Consider the following 26,451-nt stretch of genomic DNA (forward strand, 5'->3'; position numbering starts at 1 on the left):
CAAATCAGACAGTTAACCGGTAGGCCTAAAGACCTCTGTAGCGATGCAAGTCAATGACCTGCAGGGTGCGATCGTCGAAAGTGAGCATACAGCGACCATGCTTTCTGTATCAGCGCATCCAGGCCAGGATAGTTGTGGAGAAATTGCTGCACCACCAGTTTAAGGACATGAGCCATGCAAGGCACATGTGTGAGGTTGCCCCAGCGTAGGTAAGCCACCAGGTTTGCACCGTTATCGCACACGGCCTTCCCCGGCTCCAGCTTAATTGGAGACAGCCATTGCTCTAACTCGACCTGGATAGCTGTCCACAACTCTTGAGCTGTGTGACTGCAATCTCCAAGGCATAATAATTTGAACACTGTCTGATTGTGTTGAGCGATGGCTGCGCAGTATGTACGTGGGAGGGATTTTATCTGCACTGTTGGAATGTGTGTCTGATTAAGTGAGAGGTTGAGAGCACAGGTGGAGGGCCTAGAGGAAGTGGAGGAGCCAGAAGCAGTGAAGGAAGTGTGCAGGCGGAGATGTTATGGTGTATTGAAAAAGATATGTTGTGCTAGGTGACACAAAAATAGCATGCATGTCCATTTCCGTAACAGCTGATGGGCTCTCACTCCCCCCCGACTGTAGGGGGTAAACAAGTAGAGTTTCTGTGGCCGGAGACATGTGTGAGAAGACCTAGCATGGTGACAGAGGAGGAAGAAGCAGCGGATATCCTGGATGGGATGGCTGGTGGATGGTGAGGTCCGCTAGTCCGCTATTTAGAGCAGTGAAATTCTCACACTAAGGCATGTTGATCGGGCAATTGCCAATTCATGCATGTAGTTGTCAAATTATTGTAACTTCTGCCTCTGCTGAGGTTTTTTGCAAACTTGGCAGATATTGTGAGTTGGGTCATCCTTTCGGTCTCAAGAAAAGGCCCAGGCTAAGCAACCCTTGCCGCTCCTGCGAACTGCACACTCATGACCGATGCTGGCCACAGCCAGAGTTGGGACTTAGGATGCAGTGCTCTGGGTTAACACCAAGTGGGATCTACAACCTCATCGTCATCCTTTCAGTTCTCACACTTCTCACCCTGAGAGTCACCAGCCTCCTCTTCCTGTCCTGACACCACAATACAGTCTGTGTGCATCTCTGGTATCTAAGACTCATCAGGATCACCTCCACCCCTGGTGGTTAACTTCTGGTGACATCCACACATGCTGTAGCAAAAATGTTTTCTGTGTTTCCCAGCACAATCTCAAGAGCATGGAGCAAATACCAGGACACAGGCCATTCCTCGAGGAGAACAAAGCAAGGCATTAAATTGGCATCAACCCAGTATCTGCTTCTTTTTGTGAAGAGAAACAGAGGAACATTGCCATAGCCGCTGAGAGATTATATTCAGCTGACTACTGGTGTGCATGTTAGCCAGAAACTGACTCCATGAGGGTGGCATGATGGCCTGATGTAAACTGAAGTAGACACTAAGCAATAAGATGAACAGGGATAGTGCTCACATGGCCCTCATATAACATCTCTGCCAGTAAAATGCTACAAGAAAGAAGATAAAAGCAAATCAAGGTGAATGTATATTATGTATTGTATATGAACCACCTTCATATGTTATTTTCCAACTCACTTGCCTGCTTCTAGATTGCAGTACACACTAGGTGGCACTATTATGCTTGTCAGTTGCTACAAAATACATAACACCTTAGAATATAACCTGAACAGTACTTGCTGCAATAACAGTGATAACTCACTGTGAAAATGACTTGAATAAACGTTTGTTGATTCCCTATCAGTATGTCTTTGAATTGTTGGAGGAAACAGGAGAACCCAGAGGAAACTCACGCAAACAAGGGGAAAACATACAAACTGCTTGCAGATGTCATTGGTTGTATTTGAACCCAGGACAGAGACAGTGTACTGTCAGTTACATGACAGGACAGATCCATCCAGACCATCTGAGAGGCCTCAGGCTATCCGATCACGCAATACATGTAGGTCACTAGCCCCTCACAGACTGACATGCCATCTAATAACTAGTAGGTCAGCTGTAGCCTCACAAATGTTGCTGTGCTTCTCAAACCACACCACACCACACTGGCTCACTTTCGGATTGACATCTCACCCAGCTCAATCGCACAGTACACATTAGTAGAATTACAAAAACAACAACACATACAATATATCAATACAATAGAATGCAGTATTCACAATCCTATGGTGAAGATTTATTAAAACATGTGAAGAAGTTGCCTTAACCAACAATTATGCAGTTGCTTTAATTTTTCCATGAGCAATGTGAATGTTCTCAAACTGAATATTTTACTGTAAAACTTGATTAATATGATTGGTTTAACCAAACAATTATTTCTTCTACAGAAGACTCGTGCCAGGGAGACAAGTCAATATTCTGTCAGATGGAAGTTTTAGCACGTTACTGCTCTATACCTGGGTACAACAAGATGTGCTGTGAATCCTGCAGTAAGAAGATTGCTCCTACCAGCCTGACTCCAAGTTCAGAACATGCAGCTCTGGAACTCCGGGCACCTGAGGGTGCTATCCTTCCTAGTCCTATCCCACCGGTAACCCTTGTTCCAACAACTGTCTCAGCTGAAACCTCAGTAGGTAACAATCCAGTGGATGCACCATTATCTGCCCTTGGAGCTGAACAAACTCACCAGGATTCAGCAGCCAACAATGGTACCAGTGGATTTTCAATGGTGCAAGGGACAAACAACTCATTTACCAATGTGGGTAAACAACGTCCTGAGGAAATCAATGGTGGACTTATTGAAAACCTAGGTATACCAATTAATAAAACCTTAGTCAATAAACAAAGCAGCGTTGGTACATTGGCATCATCTGAAGTACTAAGACGAAGAAGGAAAGATACTGAAGAAGAGCGCACAATGGCTACATGAGCCGCCATACAAACGCTAAGGAGTAGCGGGGCAACCTCACTGGGAACAGGTTTTTTTTAACATAAAAATAGTAAGAAAAGGCTACTTTATAGGTAGCACTTTTCAGTCATTGAGAAATGACAGAATTTTAATGCTATGACAAAATGTCTGGGCCTTAGTTCATATGGCCCTTTATTTTTACCTCACAGTGCGTGAATGCACTTTATGTCGTCATAAGGGTGCTACTACCTGGATTCAGAACGCAGAAAAGAAACGGATGAATTTCTGTCACCTCAGTTCTTCAGGCCAGTGGTCGCTTTTTTCTTTTTTTTGAGTTATGAAGAACTTGAAACCTGGTGCTTTATTTAGTTTAGAATAGTTTTCAAACTGCCATGGTTATACATGTAAGTGGTGCTGTATTTGTATCTAATCAGTCTCTGTACCTCAATGAAGTCAGGCCAGAGGCAGTGAAATGTTCTGATTTTCAAAGCTCCAAGGGCCCTTTAATATATATATATATGTATAATATATATACATATATATGTATATATATATATACATACACACTAATAAAGTCAGCTGACCTAAATGAAATTTGGCTGACTTGACAGTGACATTACAATACCACGTTAAAGCGAACCTGACAGTCTATTCATGCTGCTCAAGCTACGAGCAGCATGGATCAGAGCCTGGTTGCATGATTACAGAGATGCTCCAGCATTTCAGCATGCTCCAGCATATATGAGATGTTCCAGCATTTCAGAGAAAACTTAGTTTAAAGAGTCAGCCAGAGACCATAGCAATAGAAGAGACTAATCTGGTATGATCCCCGCACTGCTCTAGTTCATTGACAAGTCTCTCCCATATGTGTACATAGGGAGAGACCTGTCAACCAACTAGTTTGGGGAAAAAACAGTTTGGAGTGGTGCCAGACTAGTCCCATTTATTCCCACAGTCCGCAGCCGACTTTTTAGATATAACTGACTGCAATCAAGTGAGAGATTCCTTTTAGTTTATATAATCTATTGCTGCTAGATTATTATCATTGGAATTAGAAGAGATTGAGGTTACCATCACATAAACTACATTCTGATTATGGGATTACTGAGTATATACAAAAATATTTAGAATTGAGAGTCCTCAGTGGTTGATACCTTTTAATGGCTAACTGAAAAGATGGTAACAAATTGCAAGCTTTCGAGATTACATAAGCTTGCAATTTGTTACCATCTTTTCAGTTAGCCATTAAAAGGTATCAACCACTGAGGACTCTCAATTCTAAATATTTTTCTATCTACTGGCTAACACGGTACCAAGATATATTTCTTTCCTGTATGAGTATATACAAGCATATATTTTCCTGTTTATAATAGTTTGCTTAGTAAAATACAAGAATAACCTTCCATCAGTAAATCCATTGGAATGCAATAATACTCTGCTATTTCTAATTAGGTTTTCTCTCCCATATCCCAATATTCAATGCTTTAGACTTGATCGAGCCTAACTGATAGCAATGCTAGTTAAGAGCAAGTTTAAGTCCACTTATATTGATTAAGACAGACATTTCAATGGTGCAATGTGATGTGAATTAGGACCACATGGCATGTGATTTTGGATGGGTAAAAGACAAACAAGCAGATAATTATTTGCTAGTATAGCTCACATTTCAAGAATTTTATTACACCCTCACATACATGGAGTAAACTAGTAGTATCGCTGAAAATAATAGAAGGGAAAGCAGCAAAGCGGTCCATAAATCCGAGTGTCACAACCCAAACATGAAGGTTAAGCCTCAGTTATCCAATTCTAGTTCCCCAGACAGCTGTATACTATGTGCTCCTAATGACTTGACATACTCTCAGAATACAAGCGGTCTCTTTTCACAAAAGACATCTGAGACAACTTTAAAATCCAATAACTTATCCTGGCCTTTAATGCTTGCTTTAACTTTTGTCTCATTCTCTTGCCACTCAAGGGTGAAGAAGTGAACCTAGTTGGAATCCTTTAGCAAATCCACCCTTCTTCCCTAGTGTCTATGAGACAGGCTCTTATGAAAGTGTCAGTGAAACAGAATTTTTCATCTACAAGATATGTACTGTAACTTGAAGCTCTTAGGTCATGGTGCAAAATGTAAAGCAAGGCATCTCACTTAATCTTTGCCATTTGTTTTAAACGCACGTGCCACAGATGTCACTTAGGAGACCTTGGGATGCCAGCAGTATGGTGCAAGAGGTCAGGATGCATCTTTGCTTCTCACTCTTTTGTAAATAGATAAGAAGCAAGAAATTCGCAACCACCATTCCAAGTCAAAGTTCATAACACCTATCAAGAATGAAAGTTTAGTTAATTTAGTTACTTCCATGTTTGACCCACGTTAGTAAACGAAGTTGCATTTATTTGGTGGTCTGAACTTCTTAGGAGTACAACCGTTCCAATAAAAAGGTGATGTTGCTAGTTCAGTGGTTTCCAAAGATGGCTTCTTGACTAGATAAACCTTCCAATAACTGCATGCTAACTACGTGGCACCAAAGTCTGTCACTTGATGTATATATTTTTTTAGGAGATAACTTGCACAAATGGAGCGGGAGGAAGCCCAAAGGCAAATACTTGAACCTTCCATCACTGCTACTTCATCCCATAAAGGGAGGGTTGAGAACATCTTCCCTTTACTTTCATATTAAAGCACCACTCCAGGGTTTTCTTCTATTTCAGCACTGCCGCTAATGTAAGTTTCCTGCACCAAATAATATAATTACCAGCCACTGTCTTCAGGTGTTTCAGATGCTGCCACGGTCATGATCCGCTGTCTTGTGACGGAAACTGACTGACCGGAAGACAGAGGCAATGGTAACAAGCTCTAAATGTAGGTCTATAAGAACATCATTCTGTTCCTCACAGACTAACATTGAGTCGTTACTTCCGAGTCACCCAGCAAACACTTGAACAATCTGCCAGGTTACAACTGCAGAAGACGACCGGAGCGGCGCTGACAATAGATGAAAAACGGCAGCTAGTGAGTATAAGACTAGGGGCAAGGAACTTACATTAGTGGCACCACTCCAGTGCTGAAATAACAAAAACACTGGAGTGGTGCCTTAATATTGCAGTTGAATCATAATTTAAAAAGGCTTGTCAAGGATGATTGAGATGCAACATATTTTGTATGCTTAGGCAACCTGAGCAAAGTTACTTTATCACGGTGTTAACATATAACAGATATTTAAAGTTTTGTGAATTCTATATATTGGATATTTTAGCAACTTTGTCTTTCATTGGAAAGAAGTGATACTTTATGTGAGTTGAAATGTGCATCTGTAGGGCTTTAATAGTGAGCCTATTTAGGCCAGAAAAAAGTAGCTTGAAATGTAGCGTCAAAGAACTGCTGTTGGTTGCATCGGACGTAAGGTTTATTATCATTTTGTTAGTTTGGCAAAGTGTGTTCCACAGGGTCTAACATACTACCTCTGGTATAGAGAAGTTAAAAACAGAGGGGTGCTACCTAATGTTCCAAACTGAGCATTTCAAGAGAGATAAGAATTCTTTGAGATATGTTTGGTAAATGAGCAGAGTATTTTACAATAAATATGCCCAACACTTGGATTTCTGCCTTTTCAATTCCGTTTTATTTTACAAGTTTTTGAGTTTGTTTGTGCATGTGTTAACATGTTATTATGATATTATCTATTTCCGAGTGCCTTGCCTTTTTCTCCCTTTTTTCTGGCTTTGTTATGAATAACTTTCACCAACTATATGCACGTCTTACTTCTGCAATAATCAGACCCCCTAATACATTACCACTGATTTTAGAAAAAACAGTGGAAAGATTTTCTATATGAAGTTTTTATATAAGTTACAGATTTTACTTTGTTTTCTTGCCGAGTCAGATGTATAATATTTATCAATGTAATTGTATAAAAAAAAAAGAAATGTTGTTGGGTCGAGCTGCATTGCTGTAAAATGTTATTTATGAATTTGTCTAGTAAAAACAGATATTCAAGCTAGATGTAGTGGAAAAATAAAAGTTGTTGGTTTTATATATATATATATATATATATATATATATATATATATATATATATATATATATATATATATATATATATATATATATATATATATATATATATACAGAAAAAAACAACCAGCACTAATGTGAACACGTGCACGCTGCAAAACGGTTTTATATAGACAAAAAAGAACACAGCAGCACATGTGCATGAATCTAGGCCATGTGAAAACACAGACAAACATTCAATACAGATTATACTTCTCAAAAATATTTTTGCACCCATTTTTTCCCAAAAAATTTTTTTCAGAAAACTTACAGTAATAGATGAAAATGAAGGTTCTTATTGCACAATTTGGCCAATTCATGTATGCCAGGTGGCCGTAATCAGCTCTACCTGCCCATAAATTGTAGGCTTAGCCTGAGAGTGACATGTTGTGTCCATAGATGTAGGTTGGTGGCCCAAAAGTGGCATGTACAGTAGAGTAGGACCCATCAGAGGGAGGTCACCTTGCCGTGGTTGATGGGCATACGTGAATTGGCCAATTTATGCGCTAAGAACCTTCATTTTCATCTATTACTGTAAGTTTTATGAAATTATGAAAAAATATTTTTGAGAAGTATAAACTATATTGAATGTTTGTCTGTGTTTTCACATGGCATAGATTCATGCACATGTGCTGCTGTGTTCTTTTTTTTCTCTCTCTCTATATATATATATAGCATAATGCAGGCAGAAAGTGTCATAGTCGTTCATAGCAGTCAGCTTGGTTTCTTTCAGTTTCTTCGCTCGTCATCAATACAGAACAGGGTTACCCTTACATTAGCTGGATCTCCCCAAATAAAGCTGCAATTAAAGCATCTCACCCAGCCAGTTAGTACCCTCTCCTCTACTGACAAGGAGGAAATATTCTGAAACAGCTGGCTACAGATGGCTCTGCCTCAACTGGCAGGTTTTCTTTGCAAGCCTGTAAATCATTGCTCCCCAACCCCAATCTTCAACAGCCACCAACACATCATGTTTTCAGGATTTCCATAGTATTGCACAGGTGATGGAATTGTTGCGTGTCCAGATGATGAAATTATCACCAGTGCAATACTAAGGAAATCCTGAAAAGATGACCTGTTGGTGGCTCTTGAGGACCATTGTTGGGGAACCCTGCTTTAAATGGAATGGAGACATTGACTTAAGTTACAAGGTAGCTACTGTACCTGAAGCTGTCACTAGAGAGGCAATTTTCCTCCCTCTGGAGGTGAGCTCATTTGCATTTAATTCCTGTGTCATGCACTGCCAAACCTGGGCGTGCTCTTAGGATAATTCAGTGTATTCATTTTTCTTCTAGTGGTTCTTTAAATCTTCTGTCAGCTCTTACTCTCATATACTTTACTATTTTATTTTCAGATAATAGCTTCCTTGTTTACCTTAAGCCAAATAAAAAAGTAACATTTTTTCCCAAAAACAATACTTACATTAGTATTACATATTTTGTAATATATATACGGTACATACCGTGACAATTGTAAAATATTCAAATGCATTGATCTATATTGTGTAGACATAGTATTGCTTGTGAATTTAGTATAGTTCTTTCAAAAAGTATCCATTTTGCCTCACCTTAGGTTGGTATAATTTTTGTTGACTATATAAAATAGGAAAGGTCGGCAGTACCCACTTGTGAAGCGGACTGCATTTTGATATTGGCCAAGGTTCCGTGCTACTCATCAGCCTCCTATTCAAATCGATAGGAGGCGGACGTGTAGCACCCTGTGATGGCCACTGTCAGAAGACGGCCAGCTCCGGAAGTGAGTAATAAGGGCCGGCGGCCTCTGACACCGATAACAGCTGATTGGCGGGGATGCCGGCTGTTGTACCCCAACTGATCAGACATTATTGACCTAAGGATAGGTCATCAATGCTAAAGTAGTGGACAAACCTCTTCAACATCTGTGTGCCTCCAATTTTACACAGAAGCATGTGGAGTTATTTTTTACTGACAGTTTCTATATCAATCCATGAGATTGTTGTAAAAAGTATTGCAAACCCCATTATGAAAGTACTACAGCAAGGCTGCAATATGCATTATAATCTGACAAAAAAGTCACAATGAGATTTATTAAAAGTTCAGAAGTGTTGGTAATTTCACCAATGGCGCCTATAGAATGCACTTAAAATGACTCTCGTATTCATTCATTGTGGCATAACGCTCATAATCCCTCACTGGCAACATTTAGTTATGCTAGGTCTTATTTACAAGGTAGTGGCTTAATAAAGTCTCGATTTGGACAATTTTAAGGGTTTTCCAACCCTTTTTCTTTTATTTTACCAAGGTCCCGAGTGTGCTCTAAAAATAACAATAAAACATATACTCACCTTCCCAAGCTTGGGCAGTGTTGTAAAGGAGCAACAAGGAATCTGTGGGTAAGAATGTCATTTTTATTATTTATTTAGGCCCTTGGTAATTTAAAAAAGCATAGGCAAACCCTCAAAATGTTTTGTAATATCTACACATATAAATAACTATCCTTTTATATTTATAACTTTGGTTCTATTTACGTACATTAGAAGAGTGTTGTAACAGCAAACTCCAGTAACACTTTTTAATAGTATATAATTTGTAAAATCACATGTTACTATATACATTACTTGTGTTATTTCCAAACATACAGTACTGTATATACAAGCATGTATCTGCGGCTGGCATATTCAGAACATTTCGTCAATGCAATCCTCATATCAGCACTAGGGTTGTTCATACTGGTGCCATAACTTCTGTTTATAGACAGACAGACATAGGATGGATCTTTACAATAATTAACTGACTTAAATAAAATGTCTGGCAGAGTTCTGAATGCAGATGTAAACCGAGCTTTTTAAAATGGAGACCATCTTTTTGAAGAAATATATATATTTTTTAATTAAACCAAAAATAAAGTTTTATAAGCAATGATCAGTAGCTTTCCTATTAATATGCATGGTGCTCTTGTAAATCTACCAAAGATAGTAGGACCCTGTATCCAATACTGTTAGTTGTTAAGGCCAAAATAATAATTGAACAGTTAAGCATAACTTGAATAAGTTTCCAGTTGGAAACGTTGGAGTTATTTATTGCATTTAACTATGTAACAGTGGAATTGGTTCCCTATCCTCATGTAAGAGTATGTAGAAATTGCAGAAATTGGCTATTAATGGGACACATTGGGAAATCTGTATGCATCAGCAGTTTTCAGGCATCTTTACAAACTGAAAATAAGTTATCTTTAATCTTTCACAGAGTGAAAAATTGAGACTTTTACCCATGTTACTAAATCATGGAAAAACTATTTAATAGACAATCTTTAGTTAAAGGAGCTACACACTACTTGGAATACCCCTTCTTAAATACCCAAGTCCCCCGAGTAAAATAAGAAAAGCTTATACTCCTCCTTAGTACCAGTGCCGTACCAGTGGCCTCCCAGTGTTTGTGTCACAATATATGAGTGCTGCAGCCAATCACCAGTCACTGATTGGTGCTGCCCTTCAATATTCAATTAGAGTAATAAATGTTCGCTCTGATGAAATGGTAAAGGTAGCAGCTGGTCAGCGACTGATAAATGGCTGCAGCGCTCACGGGGTATAACAATGTCACGCAGGCATTGAGTGACCCGGCGCCGACATTCATGGGATGGCACTGGTGCGAGAAGCAAGTATTGGCTTTTCTTATTTTACTCAGGGGACTTGGCATTTAAAAAGGGGTTATGCTAATAGTGAATGACCCCTTTAAGATACAAAGAGTATCACATCTTTCAATTAAATTGTTTTTGATTTTGGAAGACGTCCTATATACCAGTAAGAATAATTTTAAACATCTGACACAGTCCTTCTTAAACAAGGGCAACTTCCCTTGCATTGTGTTAGGATGATATTGCTAATTGTCTATAAAAGCTCATTGGGGGCGAAAAAAATCAATGCAAAAGTAAACCAAATATATATGCAGACACAAGTCACCAGTAACTCATCTTTATTTCATTAAAGAACACTCCCATGTTATATTTCAAGAGTTAGTCAAGGATTAGGAAAATATGTCTAAACAGCCACATTTGGGTATTGAATGTATCTGACATATCAGCTGACCTAAAGTTAAGTTAATGATATTGAGCTATAATACCAAGCACAACCTTTGGACAGGTGTGGTGCTATCTTACACAAAACAGTCATGTTTTTCAAATCATGGACAGTCCCTTTAACCAAATGTCCAATAACACAAGCTTGGACTGGTTTCTCACTAGCCTAAGAGTGAAATCAGAAATTCATATATCATGGACTTACCATGACTTTGGAATGACCGCGGGTCTCCTGACCAAAAGTCAACAGTATCATACACAGTGGCATTTAAAAGTTTGGGTAAAAATTACTGTTAAGCAAGTTGAAGATGAAATAATCTCTGAAAGGCCTAAAGGTAAAGATGACACTTTTTTAGTATTTTAGGCAAATATATATATATATGGTAATTTTTTACATTTTAAAAATTACAAAGAGGAAAATGGGCTGATGCGAAGGTTTGGAGATTTGTGTGCCCAAATAACTTTGACCAAGGTTTCAGACCTTAATTTGCCTGTTAGGGTTATGGCTTGTTCACTATCACTGTTAGGAAAGGTCAGGTGATGCACACTTAACAACTTTATAAAAACCCTGTCTCCTCTAATCTTCTGCTAAAAAATAGCAGGCATGGGTTGGGTTCTTCTAAGCAACTGCCTATCACTCTGAAAATGAAATGGTGGTGGCTCACAAAGTAAGAAAAGGCTATAAGAAGATAGCAAAGCATTTCAAGTTGCCCTTTCCTCAGTTCGAAGTGTAATTAAGAAATGGCAGTTAACAGGAATATTGGAGGTCAAAAAAAGGTCTGGCAGATCAAGCAAAATTTCAGTGAGAGCTGCTTGCAGGATTGCTAGAGAAGCAAATCAGAACCCCCGCTTAACTGCAAAAGACCTTCAGAAACATTTAGTACACTCTGGAGTTGTGCTACATTGTTCTGCTGTTCAGAGACACCTGCACAAATATAGCCTTCATGGAAGAGTCATCAAAATTAAACCTCTCCTGCATCGTCACCATAAAGTTCAGCATCAGAAGTATGCAAAAGAGCATCTAAACAATCCTGATGCATTTAGGAAAACACATGGTCCGATGAGGTTAAAATAGAACTATTTGGCCAAAATGATCAAATGTACAGTATGTGTGGAGAAAAAAGGGCATATAATTTCAGGAAAAGAACATCTTGCTAACCATTAAGCATGGAGGTGGATCAGTCATGCTTTGGGGTTGTGTTGCAGTCAATGGCATGGGAAACATTTAACAGGTAGAAGGAAGAATGAATTCAATGAAATTTCAACAAATTCATGATGAAAACATAATACCATCTGTAAAAAAAAGCTGAAGTTGAAAAGAGGATGGCTTCTACAAATGTATAAAGATCCTAAACACACGTCAAAATCCACAATCGACTACCTCAAAATGCACAAACTGAAGATTTTACAATGGCCCTCACTGTCCCTTGATCTGAACATCATTGAAAATCTGTTGCTAGTCCTCAAAATGGTAGTGCATGCAAGAAGACCCAGGAGTCTCACAGAACTGGAAGAATTTTCCAAGGAAGAATGGATGAAAATCCCTCAAACAAGAATTGAAAGACTCTTGGCTGTCTACAAAAAGTGTTTACAAGCTGTGATACTTGTAAAAGGGGATGCTATTAGGTACGAACCATATATATATATGTATATATATATATATATATATATATATATATATATATATATATATATATATTGTTGTTGTTGCCTAAATTACAAAGGAAATGTGTCATGTTTAACTTCAGGCATTTTAGAGATCATTTTATCTTCTACTACACGATAGCAGTAATTTTGACCAGGTGTGCCCAAACTTTTACATGCCACTGTATGCGTGGTAGATTGTTTAGTTTGGTTAGAAGGTCAGCAGCCGGTACAGAAATTATGACCTTTATTCGGACATCTGAATTCTACCTTAGGCTTTTTTCATACAATAGTATTTTTGATCAGTATTTCTCTGCCAAAGCCAGGAAAAAGTGTCAATATTTCAATTATAGTATTTTGTCTGTAAGTTTCACTCCTGGTTTTGGCATTCAAACACTGATGAAAAATACAGACCAAATGCTGACATGTGATTACGCCATTGGGGGATCCGTGATGTCTCTATAACATAACAAATATTTTTTTCAGTACATTTTGCCTTGTGCCATCTTCTAAAATCTGCTTTTGGTGAAAAGAATAAATGGAAGGATGGTGTATGATACAGATTTTCCTAATTTTACTGTGAAGCTGGCTCAATTTCGGTAAAAGCACAAAAATCTCATTTGTTACATATATTTGCTAAAATAATTAAATGGGTTGTCTAGTTATTAAACATTTTTCATGAAATGAATATATCTTCTCTTGGTTTTTGGTGCTACCTTTGCCTCTGCAAAGTCATATCCCATTGTCCAAAGGAATGTGATATCATTGACTGCCACTTGACATGCAACAGACGTAGACTTTAATTTCAAATATCATAGAGACAATGCCTCTTCTTCTAGTTAGCTTGACTTATTAGTGTATTTGTAACAGTTTCTTTTTGAAATTTGACTTTTTAAATATTGAATTTTCACTTACAGTAGACTTTACATTTTAATGGAGGTTTCCTTCCTTTCACATAATGAAGCAAATGCCATGTGTAGCTGTGTGCATTCAAAGATGCTTCCCACTTATCATATTACTCATTCCTGTGCAGTAGCAATGTCCAGTGTTATGAATTGTATAGTTTTTGTACATATAAGAGTCAGAGTTTTTAATTTGCTATATTTATTGATTTTGTGTTTGTTGTTTTTTTAAACATTTATAACCATGTAAAAAGCTTTTTTCCTTTTTTTAAAAATGCCAAAAAATGTTGTATGTATTAATATTGATGCTATAATTATGTTATGTTTGTATTATTGCTATTAGAAATGGAAAGACCTCATCTCTGGAACAGTTTTCAATCATCCCAAATAAAGATTTAGTAAAGTCTTGTGCAATCTTCCTGTGATTTTTTTCTACAGGCTTTTTCTACATTTAAATGCCTTGGCTATTGGTGTAGAAAATGGAAACAAATGAGTTAACTTGTGCTGCCGTCGAAGACTGATGAAAAGACAGAAATCCAAGCATTGCGATTTGTCAATGCATTTCAAAGTATTAAAACTTCTTCATCAGGATCGTGGTTTGTCCTGATGAAAGTTTAATACTTCAAAACGCGTTGACAGATAAACTTCAATACTTGGATTTTTGTTTTCTCATCAGTCTTTGACGACAGCACAAGTTAACTCATTTGTTTCTCTTTTCTTCATCAATTTCTCCTTATTGCTCTGCAGCAGCCAGTCTTTACAATATGCTGAAAAAGAGAATGGACAGCATCTTCAAAAATCATAGATTGATCTAATGCTGCTAGGCAAAAATACACTGCTCAAAAAATAAAGGAAACACTTAAACAACAGAATATAACTCCAAGTAAATCAAACTTCTGTGAAATCAAACTGTCCACTTAGGAATCAACACTGTTTGTCAATCAATTTCACAATGCTGTTGTGCAAATGGAATAGAAAACAGATGGAACTTTATGGCAATTATCAAGACACACTCAATAAAGGAGTGGTTCTGCAGATGGGGATCACAGACCATATCTCAGTACCAATGCTTTCTGGCTGATGTTTTGGTCACTTTTGAATGTTGGTTGTGCTTTCACACTTGTGGTATCATGAGATGGACTCTACAACCCACACAAGTGGCTCAGGTAGTCCAGCTTATCCAGGATGGCACATCAATGCGAGCTGTGGCAAGAAGGTTTGCTGTGTCTGTCAGCATAGTGTCCAGAGGCTGGAAGCGCTACCAGGAGACAGGCCAGTACACCAGGAGATGTGGAGGGGGCCGTAGGAGGGCAACAACCCAGCAGCAAGACCGCTACCTCAGCCTTTGTGCAAGGAGGAACAGGAGGAGCACTGCCAGAGCCCTGCAAAGTGACTTTCATCAGGCCACAAATGTGCATTTGTCTGCACAAATGGTTAGAAACTGACTCCATGATGATGGTCCGAGTGCCGACATCCACAGATGGGGGTTGTGCTCACAGCCCAACACCATGCAGGATGCTTGGCATTTGCCACAGAACATCAGGATTGGCAAATTCGCCACTGGTGCCCTGTGCTCTTCACAAATTAAAGCAGGTTCACACTGAGCAAGGCTCTCATGTGCTCGCCAGAAGTAGCCTGACTGCCATTAGGTACTGAGATGAGATCCTCAGACCCCTTGTGAGACCATATGCTGGTGTGGTTGGCCCTGGGTTCCTCCTAATGCAAGACAATGCCAGACCTCATGTGGCTGGAGTGTGTCAGCAGTTCCAGCAAGATGAAGACATTGAAGCTATGGACTGGCCCGCCCGTTCCCCAGATCTGAATCCGATTGAACACATCTGGGACATCATGTCTCGCACCATCCGCCAATGTCACGTTGCACCACAGACTGTCCAAGAGTTGGCGGATGCTTTAGTCCAGGTCTGGGAGATCTCTCAGGAGACCATCCATCGCCTCATCAGGATCATGCCCAGGCGCTGTAGGGAGGTCATACAGGCACGTGGAGGCCACACACACTACTGAGCATCATTTCCTTGTATTGAGGCATTTCCACTGAAGTTGGATCAGCCCGTAACTTAATTTTCCACTTTGATTTTGAGCATCATTCCAACTCCAGACCACCGTGGGATATTAGCTGTGATTTATGTTGATAAGTTTTAGGTTTTATTGTTCTCAACACATTCCACTATGTAATGAATAAAGATTTACAACTGAAATATTTCATTCAGTGATATCTAGGATGTGGGATTTTAGTGTTCCCTTTATTTTTTTGAGCAGTGTATATATAGCTGAACATAAGGGTCTTAGTTTAACATTCTGATCAGACTGTTTGAAGCCCACGACGTCACGGCAAACCGCTTAGTGTGTCTCTATCACCCTAACGGAGTTGTGTGCTGACCACCGCCACAGCAACAATGCACCGGCAGGGCGGACAGTCTGGGGCCTCACAGCGCCTTTGCTGCAAGACTGAGTCCCCGTGACTCCAGACTGCACCACTCCACCAGAGCACAAAACCACAGCAACAATGGTCACCACAAAGCACCCACACCACAAAATGAGGGTCTGACCTGGCATACATTTCATGAGTGTAGAAATAGTATAATAGGGACCAACATGTCTTCCACAACACCCAAACCAGCAGATCAAAAGGCCAGATTTCCACTTAAAATTCGTTAGGCCTAGTATAGTGGTGCAGCCATCAGGCCCAATTAGCTACTGCATATCGTTTGTCCTAAAACTGTGATTCATTGGCAAATCAGAAGGCCAGATTTTCACTTAAAAATTGCTAGGCCTAATATAGTGGTGCAGCCATGAGGCCCAATTAGCTAGTGCAAATCTTTTGTGCATTCAATCTATCACACTGCAGACTTCTGAATTCTCACAGCGCGCACACTGCATGCTGTCAGGTTTCTCTGATGCCGGCAATAAGAGCGGTAGGTCTTCGGTGTTGAGTAGAAATGCATTGCCTTGCTCAATAGAAGTGAATTGTATGAGGCCGGACACTTCTTGTCAAAATGTGTCTGGAAGTGTGTAAATGACATATTTGCACTACATGACCATCTAGTTTTGCTGCTGGCACGGGAGAATCCTGAAAGTGTGCAGTATGTACACTGTGACAGAGTGACTGCAGACTTTTATCACAAACCTGGACAACTGTGAAGGATGACACCGGAGAGATCATGCAGAATCCCACCGCTGCCACCACATGTGATGAACTCGCACCTCACCACCACACCTGACTATTACATCACCCCTTGGACATACATAAGGTCAGCTTGGTACAGTTCTACAAAGATTCCCCTGTCCACATGGGCCCAGGGAGTCATAGGGAGTGAGAGGATGAGGCACAAGCAGTCACTGATGTAGCATCACACTCGCTCACAACCCTGACAGGCTGAGAGGACCCTTTCACTTGAACCAGTGAAACAGAGCACTGCCAGCCCTGTAGGACTGACACCAGTTCATTGTTAGATATCAGTCGCGTCTGTTAATGGGATTATATCGGGCCAGAAACCAGCCTGCTAGCATGGAAAGTTAAACAAAGAAACGGACGTGTGGATTAGTGGATCAGGATAAAAGAGTAGCCCAAGGTTAAATTATATATTTAATCACCTTAAGGGCACACTAGACAATACAATATATACCGGATGGTTATACATACACAATGGTCAGATATGCAAATACAGATAGTGGTAGGACAAAAGACATAAGCAGAATATATGTCAATTACCAGGTTGATGTTGATGGCCGGGCCCCTGTAACATGTTAAGTCCAAACACAGCTTTGCTATCTGGTTTCTACTAGCTGTTCTATTTATCTTCACTCCCCTGGGTGCAAGAACAGGTTGAGACCCAAGTAGGTATTTGCCATGTTCTGGGATCTCGGAAATACACACGATGTACAGCTAGGACATATAGTATCTCTATAACTCCTTATGGAATCATGTTTCTAGAATGTTCTGTGGCAGCTGCAGCATGACTCTATATTGCAAGCAGCCTTTGTCCTGCTCTGAGCTGACTCAAGGTGTGAGATCTATCACTCACAGCCTATGGAGCTAGGCCCCCTGCTGAGCTAGCTGCACACTGAAGATGGTCTAGATGTTCTCTTAAAGCTGCACACTGAAGTGGATTTTATAGTACCATGCCACAAAGGATACAAATGATTCACATGAAATTATACATCCATATTTTTCACAACAACCCCATTAAATAAAACATTAAACATTGCAGCATGCCCAGTTCTAACAGTATGTAATATACTCACTGTCAGATTTGGCTCTGCTTGCAAATTACAGCAGTCATCCCATGACCACTAACATCCGATTTTCATCCTTACAGTCACGTGCTGACTAGCTTTTCTTACTGCTTCTCTCAGTGAAGTAGGGACAGTAGTATTTAACTGAACATGAATACGAGAATTAGGAAAAGCAGCTTGTCGGCATTTGACTCTAAGTGTGCAAATTACATATGAGTGGTCACATGAAATCTACTCAAACTGCTTGAATTCTTGCACCAGGTGCCAGAAAATTTGGATCCATCTCTGGTGTATGTAATAGTGTATTGTGTTATGTAAAAACTTTCATTTGTTTGAGGTACATTTACTAAATCTCTAAGTGATCATTCACATTTGTGTTAAGGAATTCCATTTGTCTTTCCAAGTTTAGGAACAGACAAGTGAAGTTAGCCACTTTGCGCACTTTGACGTAACTATGTCACCATAGGGCAGAGCAAAGTACTACAGTGCACATGTGCTGTCACTCTGTGGCCTTTTCCATGCTCATTACAGTACTTTGCTATTCTGTATATGACCTATAGAAGGTCTCAGAAAATTTCAGATAAAAAAAATGAACAATATTGGTATTGCCATAATTATACTGACATGGAGAATCAGGATGCAATGTAATTTTTACTGGAGAATGAAGGAAATAAGAGAAAAAAAATTCATAATTATGGATGAGCGGACCCATGGATGTTTGGGTTTGGCCGAACTGTCATCAAAGTTCAGTTCGGGCATCAGAACTTGAACCGAACTTGACCCCGAATGCTAATCCAATAGAAGTTAAAGGGGTCCCGAACTTTGGTGTTGTAAATTAGCGGTAAAATGGTAGTAAGGTGGCTGCAAAAGAAAGCAAAATGGGGGTAAGAGCAGGACAATTGCCCTGCAAATAAATGTGGAAAGGGAAATGACTTAAAATACCAAAGTAAAAAAAAACCTAATCTTGAACTAGGAGGCGGAGGTGTACGTAACCGTGTAGGTGGAACACATTTTTTTGCTCGCACAGTGTCTCTAGCATATGCAATGTGGATTTCCACCTTGTGGGTAAGTTGCATATGAGGTGGTGTGTGGGAAGGCAGAAGTGACACAACAAAGATAGGTGAGCAGCAGTAGGAGCGAGAATACCGAAAGCATGCACAGAAGGCCCACACTTTCAGCAGCATCAGGGTAATTTTTAGGGAAGCTCTACACTACGAAATTTTGCACATGTGCCAAGCAAGGTATGTGTGTCAAACTGGCTAGGCCCAGAGCTGCTATGAGATTTTGCCCGTTATTGCAAACCACCAGGTCGAACTTGAGGTTCAGCAGCACTAACCACTCATAGGTCTGTTGTTTAATCTCCATCCACAGCTCCTGCATGATGTGGGGTCTTTTCCTCAAACAGATGAGTTTCAGAACAGAATGCTGTTGTTTCCCCCTGGCTGTGCTGAAGTTGGTGGTGCAAGTGTTCCGCTGACCAGATAAAAAGTAGTGGAGGAAGCAGAGTAGGAGGAAGAGACAGCAACAAAAAACGTCCTGTAATCCTCGATGGTGGTAGAACTTCTGCTTCAGGCCCAGCTGCCTCAACATTTACCCAGTGGGCAGTTAGAGAGATATAACAACCCTGCCTGTGCTTACTGGTCCACATACAGTGGGGAAAAAAGTATTTAGTCAGCCACCAATTGTGCAAGTTCTCCAACTTAAAAAGATGAGAGAGGCCTGTAATTGACATCATAAGTAGACCACAACTATGAGAGTCAAAATGAGAAAACAAATCCAGAAAATCACCTTGTCTGACTTGGCAAGATTTATTTAGCAAATTATGGTGGAAAATAAGTATTTGGTCACCTAAAAACAAACAAGATTTGTGGCTCTCACAGACCTGTAACTTCTTCTTTAAGAGGCTCCTCTGCCCTCCACTCATTACCTGTAGTAATGGCTCCTGTTTGAACTTGTTATCAGTATAAAAGACACCTGTCCACAAACTCAAACAGTCACTCTCGAAACTCTTCTATGGTGAAGACCAAAGAGCTGTCGAAGGACACCAGAAAGAAAACTGTAGCCCTGCACCAGGCTGGGAAGACTGAATCTGCTATAGGCAAGCAGCTTGGTGAAATCAACTTCGGGAGCAATAGTAAGAAAATGGAAGACAAACAAGACCACTGATAATCTCCCTCAATCTGGGGTTCCACGCAAGATCTCACTCCGTGGGGTCCAAATGATCACAAGAACAGTGAGCAAAAATCCCAGAACCACACGGGGGACCTAGTGAATGACCTGCATAGAGCTGGGACCACCGTAACAAAGGCTACCATCACTAACACACTACACCGCCAGGGACTCAGATCCTGGAGTGCCAGATGTGTTCCCCTGCTTAAGTCAGAACATATCCATGCCCGTCTGAAGTTTGCTAGAGAGCATTTGGATTATCCAGAAGAGTATTAAAAGAATGTCATATGGTCTGATGAAACCAAAGTAGAACAGTTTGGTAGAAACAAAACTCATCGTGTTTGGAGGAGACAGAATGCTGAGTTGCATCCAAAGAACACCATACCTACTGTGAAGCATGGGGGTGGCAACATCATGCTTTAGGGCTGTTTCTCTGCAAAGGGATCAGAATGACTGATCCGTGTACGTGAAAGAATGAATGGGACCATGTATCATGAGATTTTGAGTGTAAACCTCCCTCTATCAGCAAGGGCAGTGAAGATGAAGCGTGGATGGGTCTTTCAGCATAATAATGATCCCAAGCACACCGCCAGGGCAAAGAAGGATTGGCTTTGTAAGAAGCATATGAAGGTCCTGGAGTGACCTAGTCAGTCTTCAGATCTCAACCCCATAGAAAACCTTTGGAGGGAGTTGAAAGTCCATGTTGCCCAGCGACAGGCCCAAAACATCACTGCTTTATAGGAGATCTGCATGGAGGAATGGGCCAACATACCACCAACAGTGAGAGCTAACCATGTGAAGACTTACAGAAAATGTTTGACCTCTGTCATTGCCAACAAAGTATATTGTAATGACACCTAAGTTGTCACTGGCGCTGCCCAGGGGGTGCTATCAGGGGGCGCATGAAATGAGGGCAGGGAGTGTGGGCAGAAGGAACGCAGTGCACAAGGACCTTAGACTAGTGTAGTGAGCACAGGACCTGGCACTGAGTGAGCATGTGACCAGGGGGGACGGAGCCACCGCACGTGAGTGCAGGGACAGACACTGAACACGCAGAGAACAGGGCAAAGACAGTAAACGTGGTTAAGGAGAGCTGAGAGTCAGAAGCCAGATGAACGCGCAGTACCTAGGGACAAGACAAAGCGTAAACGGGGACGAGCCAAGGGGGTCAGATAACCAGGAGAGACAGAGCAGTATAAAAGCACGATACAGAGGCAGAAGTCAGGGGGCAAACCGAATCATAAACAGCAAGGCACACAAGCACAGAGGCACGCGTTTAGGGATGAGTCACCTGGGTCAGCAACCACTAACCGAGTATACGGAATTATCACCGACACTAAATTCAAGTACTGCCAACATTAAATAGCCGCTCCAAAACCAAAGAGAGGCAGACTGAATTAACCCTGACCTTACCATGATGGAGGCGGAACTATCATGTCCAAAGTCATGACAGTAGCCCCCTCTCAACGGGTGGTCACCAGACCCCCAGGTTTTCCAGGAAACTGGGCATGAAAGGGGCGCACCAGATGATCGGCATGAACCGATTGGGAAGGAACCCGATACTGCACAAGATACTGGAGGGAACAGCAGACCAACTGGCAATCCACAATGCACTCCACCTCGAACTCCTCCTGACTATCCACCAACACAGGTGGCGAGGGTACCAATGACGCTTCTTCCACAGCCCCCAAAGGTTTGAGCAGGGCCCTATGGAATATATTGGTTATCTTAAAAGACGATGGAAGATGCAAACAAAATGCCACTGGATTAACCACCTCCATGATCTCATAAGAGCCAATAAACCTAGGCCCAAATTTAGCTGAAGGAACCTTGAGTTTAATGTTCCTGGTGGGCAGCCACACTTTATCCCCAACCCGAAGGGTGGGTCCCACAGTCCGTCTCCTGACCACAAAAAGCTTAAATTTCCTCTGAACCTCCCCAATATTCTTTTGGACCTCTCGCCATGAATTCCCCAACTGCTGTACAGCTAAATCAGCCCCAGGGCAACCGGAGTCCAGGCAAGAAAACTCCACAAAGTGTGGATTAAACCCATAGTTACAGAAGAAAGGGGAGTTACCTGTGGAGTGGTTAACACGGTTATTAAACGCAAATTCTGCTAAAGGTAAGGCATCAGAGCAGTCCTCTTGACTGGAAGTGGCAAGGCAGCGCAAATATGCTAGGTTCTTTTGGTCAGGAACTACAGTAATGGGATGAACTGCCCCTTCCAAAAAATGCCTCCATTCTTCAAAGGCCAACTTAACCGCAAGAAGTTCCCGATTACCCACATCATAATTTCTTTCTGCCGGGGAGAACTTCCTGGAGAAGGCGCATGGTCTCAGATTGGTCAAGGTGGCGGGCCCCTGGGACAACACTGCCCCCACCTCCACCTCCGAGGCATCAACTTCCACCACAAAAGGTTCCGATGGATCCAGTTGAACCAGAACTGGGGCAGTTATAAAACATTTTTTGAGAGTGACAAACGCCGCTACCGCAGTTTTTTCTCTCTGCGATGTCTCCTCTCCTTTTCCTTCATGGAGACAGCCCCCACCTCCATGGGCTCAACCGCCGCCGAATACTCTGACTTCACTGACAACAGAGGAGCATCTCATTGCACAACACCTCTTTCTCTCAGCCTGTGGTCCATACGGATGGCCTGGGTCATAGCCTCATCCAGAGAGTCGGGCAGTGGGTGCAGGGCCAAGGCATCCTTTAGATCAGAGGTCCCCAACCGCCGGTCCGCGGACCAGGACCGGGCCGTTGGGGTTTTTCAGCCGGTCTGCGGCGCCCCTGTTCAGCGGTCACGTGGGACCGCTCATTAGAGAAATGAATAGGCGGCTCCACCTCCCATAGGGGCGGAGCCGCATAATTCATTTCTCTAATCAGCGGTGCCGGTGACCGCTGACAGAGGAAGAGGCTGCGGCACCGAAGACCAGCTGTCCGGGGGAAGGAGCGGGACGCCGGGAGCAGGTAAGTATCGCATATTTACCTGTCCTCGTTCCACACGCCGGGCGCTGTCTCCATCTTCCCGGCGTCTCTCCGCACTGACTGCAGGCAGAGGGCGCGATGACGCATATAGTGTGCGCGCCGCCCTCTGCCTGATCAGTCAGTGCAGAGAGACGCCGGGAAGATGGCGCCGAGGAGCTGCAAGCAAGACAGGTGAGTATGTGTTTTATTATTTTTATTGCAGCAGCAGCAGCACAGCTATGGGGCAATAATGGACGGTGCAGAGCACTATATGGCACAGCTATGGGGCAATAATGGACGGTGCAGAGCACTATATGGCACAGCTATGGGGCAATAATGGACGGTGCAGAGCACTATATGGCACAGCTATGGGGCAATAATGAATGGTGCAGAGCACTATATGGCACAGCTATGGGGCAATAACGGTGCAGAGCACTATATGGCACAGCTATGGGGCAATAATGGTGCAGAGCACTATATGGCACAGCTATGGGGCAATAACGGTGCAGAGCACTATATGGCACAGCTATGGGGCAATAATGGTGCAGAGCACGGTATGGCACAGCTATGGGGCAATAATGGTGCAGAGCACTGTATGGCACAGCTATGGGGCAATGGTGCAGAGCACTATATGGCACAGCTATGGGGCAATTATGAACGGTGCAGAGCACTATATGGCACAGCTATGGGGCAATTATGAACGGTGCAGAGCACTATATGGCACAGCTATGGGGCAATTATGAACGGTGCAGAGCACTGTATGGCACAGCTATGGGGCAATAATAAACGGTGCAGAGCACTGTATGGCACAGCTATGGGGCAATAATAAACGGTGCAGAGCACTGTATGGCACAGCTATGGGGCAATAATGGTGCAGAGCACTATATGGCACAGCTATGGGGCAATAATGGTGCAGAGCACCAGGGAAACAAGCATGGTGCTCCCACTCATTCTGAACCTATGGTAAGTTGAATCACATTCTCATTATAAATGTCATAATTATATGATAAGTATGCACTAAGCTCCATCCCTCCATAACCCCACCCCCATATGACCAAAGCCCCGCCCCTGCCCCACCCCCACCGGGCCATGGAAAACTGGTCTTGCTTAAAGCCGGTCCCTGGTGCAAAAAAGGTTGGGGACCTCTGCTTTAGATGCTCGGAGAGACCCTGTTGGAATAGCTCCCTGAGTGCCGAGTCGTTCCAGGAAACTTCAGGTGCCCATTGCCTGTACTCGGAACAGTACCACTCAGCTGAGCGCTTTCCCTGGGTAAGACTCATCATCGTGTCCTCTGCCAATCTCACCCGATCAGGTTCATCTTATATAAGATCCAAAGCCTTGAAGAACCAATCCACAGACATTCTCTCAGGGGAGGTAGGAGATAGGTAGAAAGCCAAGTATTGTGGCCCCTCATGTAACAGGGAAATAACTATCCCCACCCTTTGGCTCTCATCACCTGAGGACCGAGGACGCAGAGAAAAAAGTAATTTACAACTCTCCTTAAATACCCGGAATTATTTCTTATCTACAGAAAAAGTATCTGGAAGTTTGACAGAGGGCTCTGGAGAGGATAAGGACACATCAGATATGATACCCTCTCCACTGCCAGACGCGGAAGAGGCACCCCGAACAGCATTAACGGTGTCCGCCAATTCCCTCTGTACCTGTTGGTGAGAAGCAACCAGCGCTCTTTGCTCAACAGATAGGGTCTGCATAATCTTGGTGAGGTTAGATACCTAATCTGACAGAGCACGCAGAGGGTCGATAGAAAACACACACACAAAAAAACCCTGAAAAATTGTATGGGCCGGTGATAATGTAATGACACCTAAGGTGACACTGGCGCTGCCCAGGGGGCTTGTGAAATGAGCACAGGGAGTGCAGGCAGAAGGAATGCAGTGCACAAGGACTTTAGACTAGTGTAGTGAGCACAGAACCTGGATCTGAGCGATTACGTGACCAGGGGGCGGATCCACCGCATGTGAGTGCAGGGAATGACACAGAGTACGCAGAGCACAGGGCAAAGACAGTAAACGTGGTCAAGGAGAGCCGAGAGTCAGAAGCCAGACGAACGCGCAGTACTTAGGTACAAGACAAAGAGTATTCGGGCACAAGCCAAGGGGGCCAGGAAAGACAGAGCAGTACAAAAGCAGGATACAGAGGCAGAAGTCAGGGGACAAACCGAATCATACACAGCAAGTCACACCAGCACAGAGTCAAACGTTTAAGGACGAATCAACTGGCTCAGCATCCACTAACTGAGTATACAGAAGTATCACCAACACTAAATGTAGGTACTGCCAACATTAAATAGCTGCCCCAATACCAAAGAGAGCCGGACTGAATTGACCCTGATCTGACCAGGATGGAGGCGGAACCATCCTGTCCAGAGTCATGACAGATATATAACAAATTATTGAGATGAACTTTTGTTAATGACCAAGTACTTATTTTCCACCATAATTTGAAAAATAAATCTTGCCAAATCAGATGAGGCGATTTTCTGGATTTATGTTCTCATTTTGACTCTCATAGTTATGGTCTACCTATGATGTCAATTACAGGTCTCTTTCATCTTTTTAAGTGGGAGAACTTGCACAATTGGTTGCTGACTAAATACTTTTTCCCCAATGTATCAGTGGTTATGTGGACCTTGCCACTGATGGCATTGCACAGTGCACACCTGAATTTGTCCGCAACATGTGTGTGCAGTGCATGGATGACTCGCCTGGATAATAGTGGCGGCTGAGAACCATGTGCCATGGGGCAGCCACCACCATCAGTTTTATAAAACTGTCCATCTCTATCAGCCAGAATGACAGCATTCTAAAGGCAAGGAATTTAGAAATGCTGTCATTCAGGACCATGGCTCATGGGTGGGTAGGGGGTACTATCTCTTTCTCTAAAGTGTTTGAGGGATGAACATCTGCATGCTTCAATAGGATGGTGTGGAGATGCTAGGTGACACTGCTGATGGTGACGGTGCTGTCAAAATTTCTCTTTGTGGTGAGTCAGGTGGCCTTATTGATTGGGTACAGAAGGAAAGAGGCTGAGACCACAGCAGAAGCGCAAGCAGGAGGAGCCTCAGATCTAACTTGGTTTTTCAGGTCCATACTCCACTGCAGCTCCTGCTTTGAATTCAGATGCCTCGTAATGCAGGTGGTGCTCAGGTTCAGAACATTTATGCCTTACTTCAGGCTCTGAAGGCACAAACCATTCATCTCTTGTTGTCAGCGCTCAGCACATTGCTTGAAGAAATGCCACGCCAGGGAGCTCCTTTGAGCTAGTTTTGCTGTGCTCAGTTAATCTGCACGGTGGGCAGTAGCAGACAACACACTGTCTAGGGGCCGGCTGCTGCGCTTTTATACCCTTTTGCTGTGCAACTGGGGCAGAGTGACCACCTCCTTTTCCTCCAAACTGCGCATGTCCCCCGGATTGCCTTCACTCCATGTGTTGTATAGGACCTCATCTGTTGTGAACTCTGTGTTCAGGCTCCCTCTTGTGGTCACTGGTGGTATGGTGT

At 42.3% G+C, this 26,451-nt stretch overlaps 1 protein-coding gene across 1 annotated transcript in view; it reads left to right on the top strand.

The window, feature by feature from the left end:
- ADAMTS14 (ADAM metallopeptidase with thrombospondin type 1 motif 14) overlaps window positions 1–4,006 on the top strand; it is a 266,445-nt gene extending 262,439 nt beyond the window's left edge. Inside the window, exon 22 of the mRNA XM_077259155.1 lies at window positions 2,368–4,006. Coding sequence (XP_077115270.1) covers window positions 2,368–2,909 — 542 coding nt within the window. The 3' untranslated portion in view covers window positions 2,910–4,006. The remainder of the gene's footprint in view (window positions 1–2,367) is intronic.
- The last annotated feature ends 22,445 nt before the right edge of the window (window positions 4,007–26,451 follow it).

Source organism: Ranitomeya variabilis, chromosome 4 (genome assembly GCF_051348905.1).
Source record: "Ranitomeya variabilis isolate aRanVar5 chromosome 4, aRanVar5.hap1, whole genome shotgun sequence".
NCBI lineage: Eukaryota > Metazoa > Chordata > Amphibia > Anura > Dendrobatidae > Ranitomeya > Ranitomeya variabilis.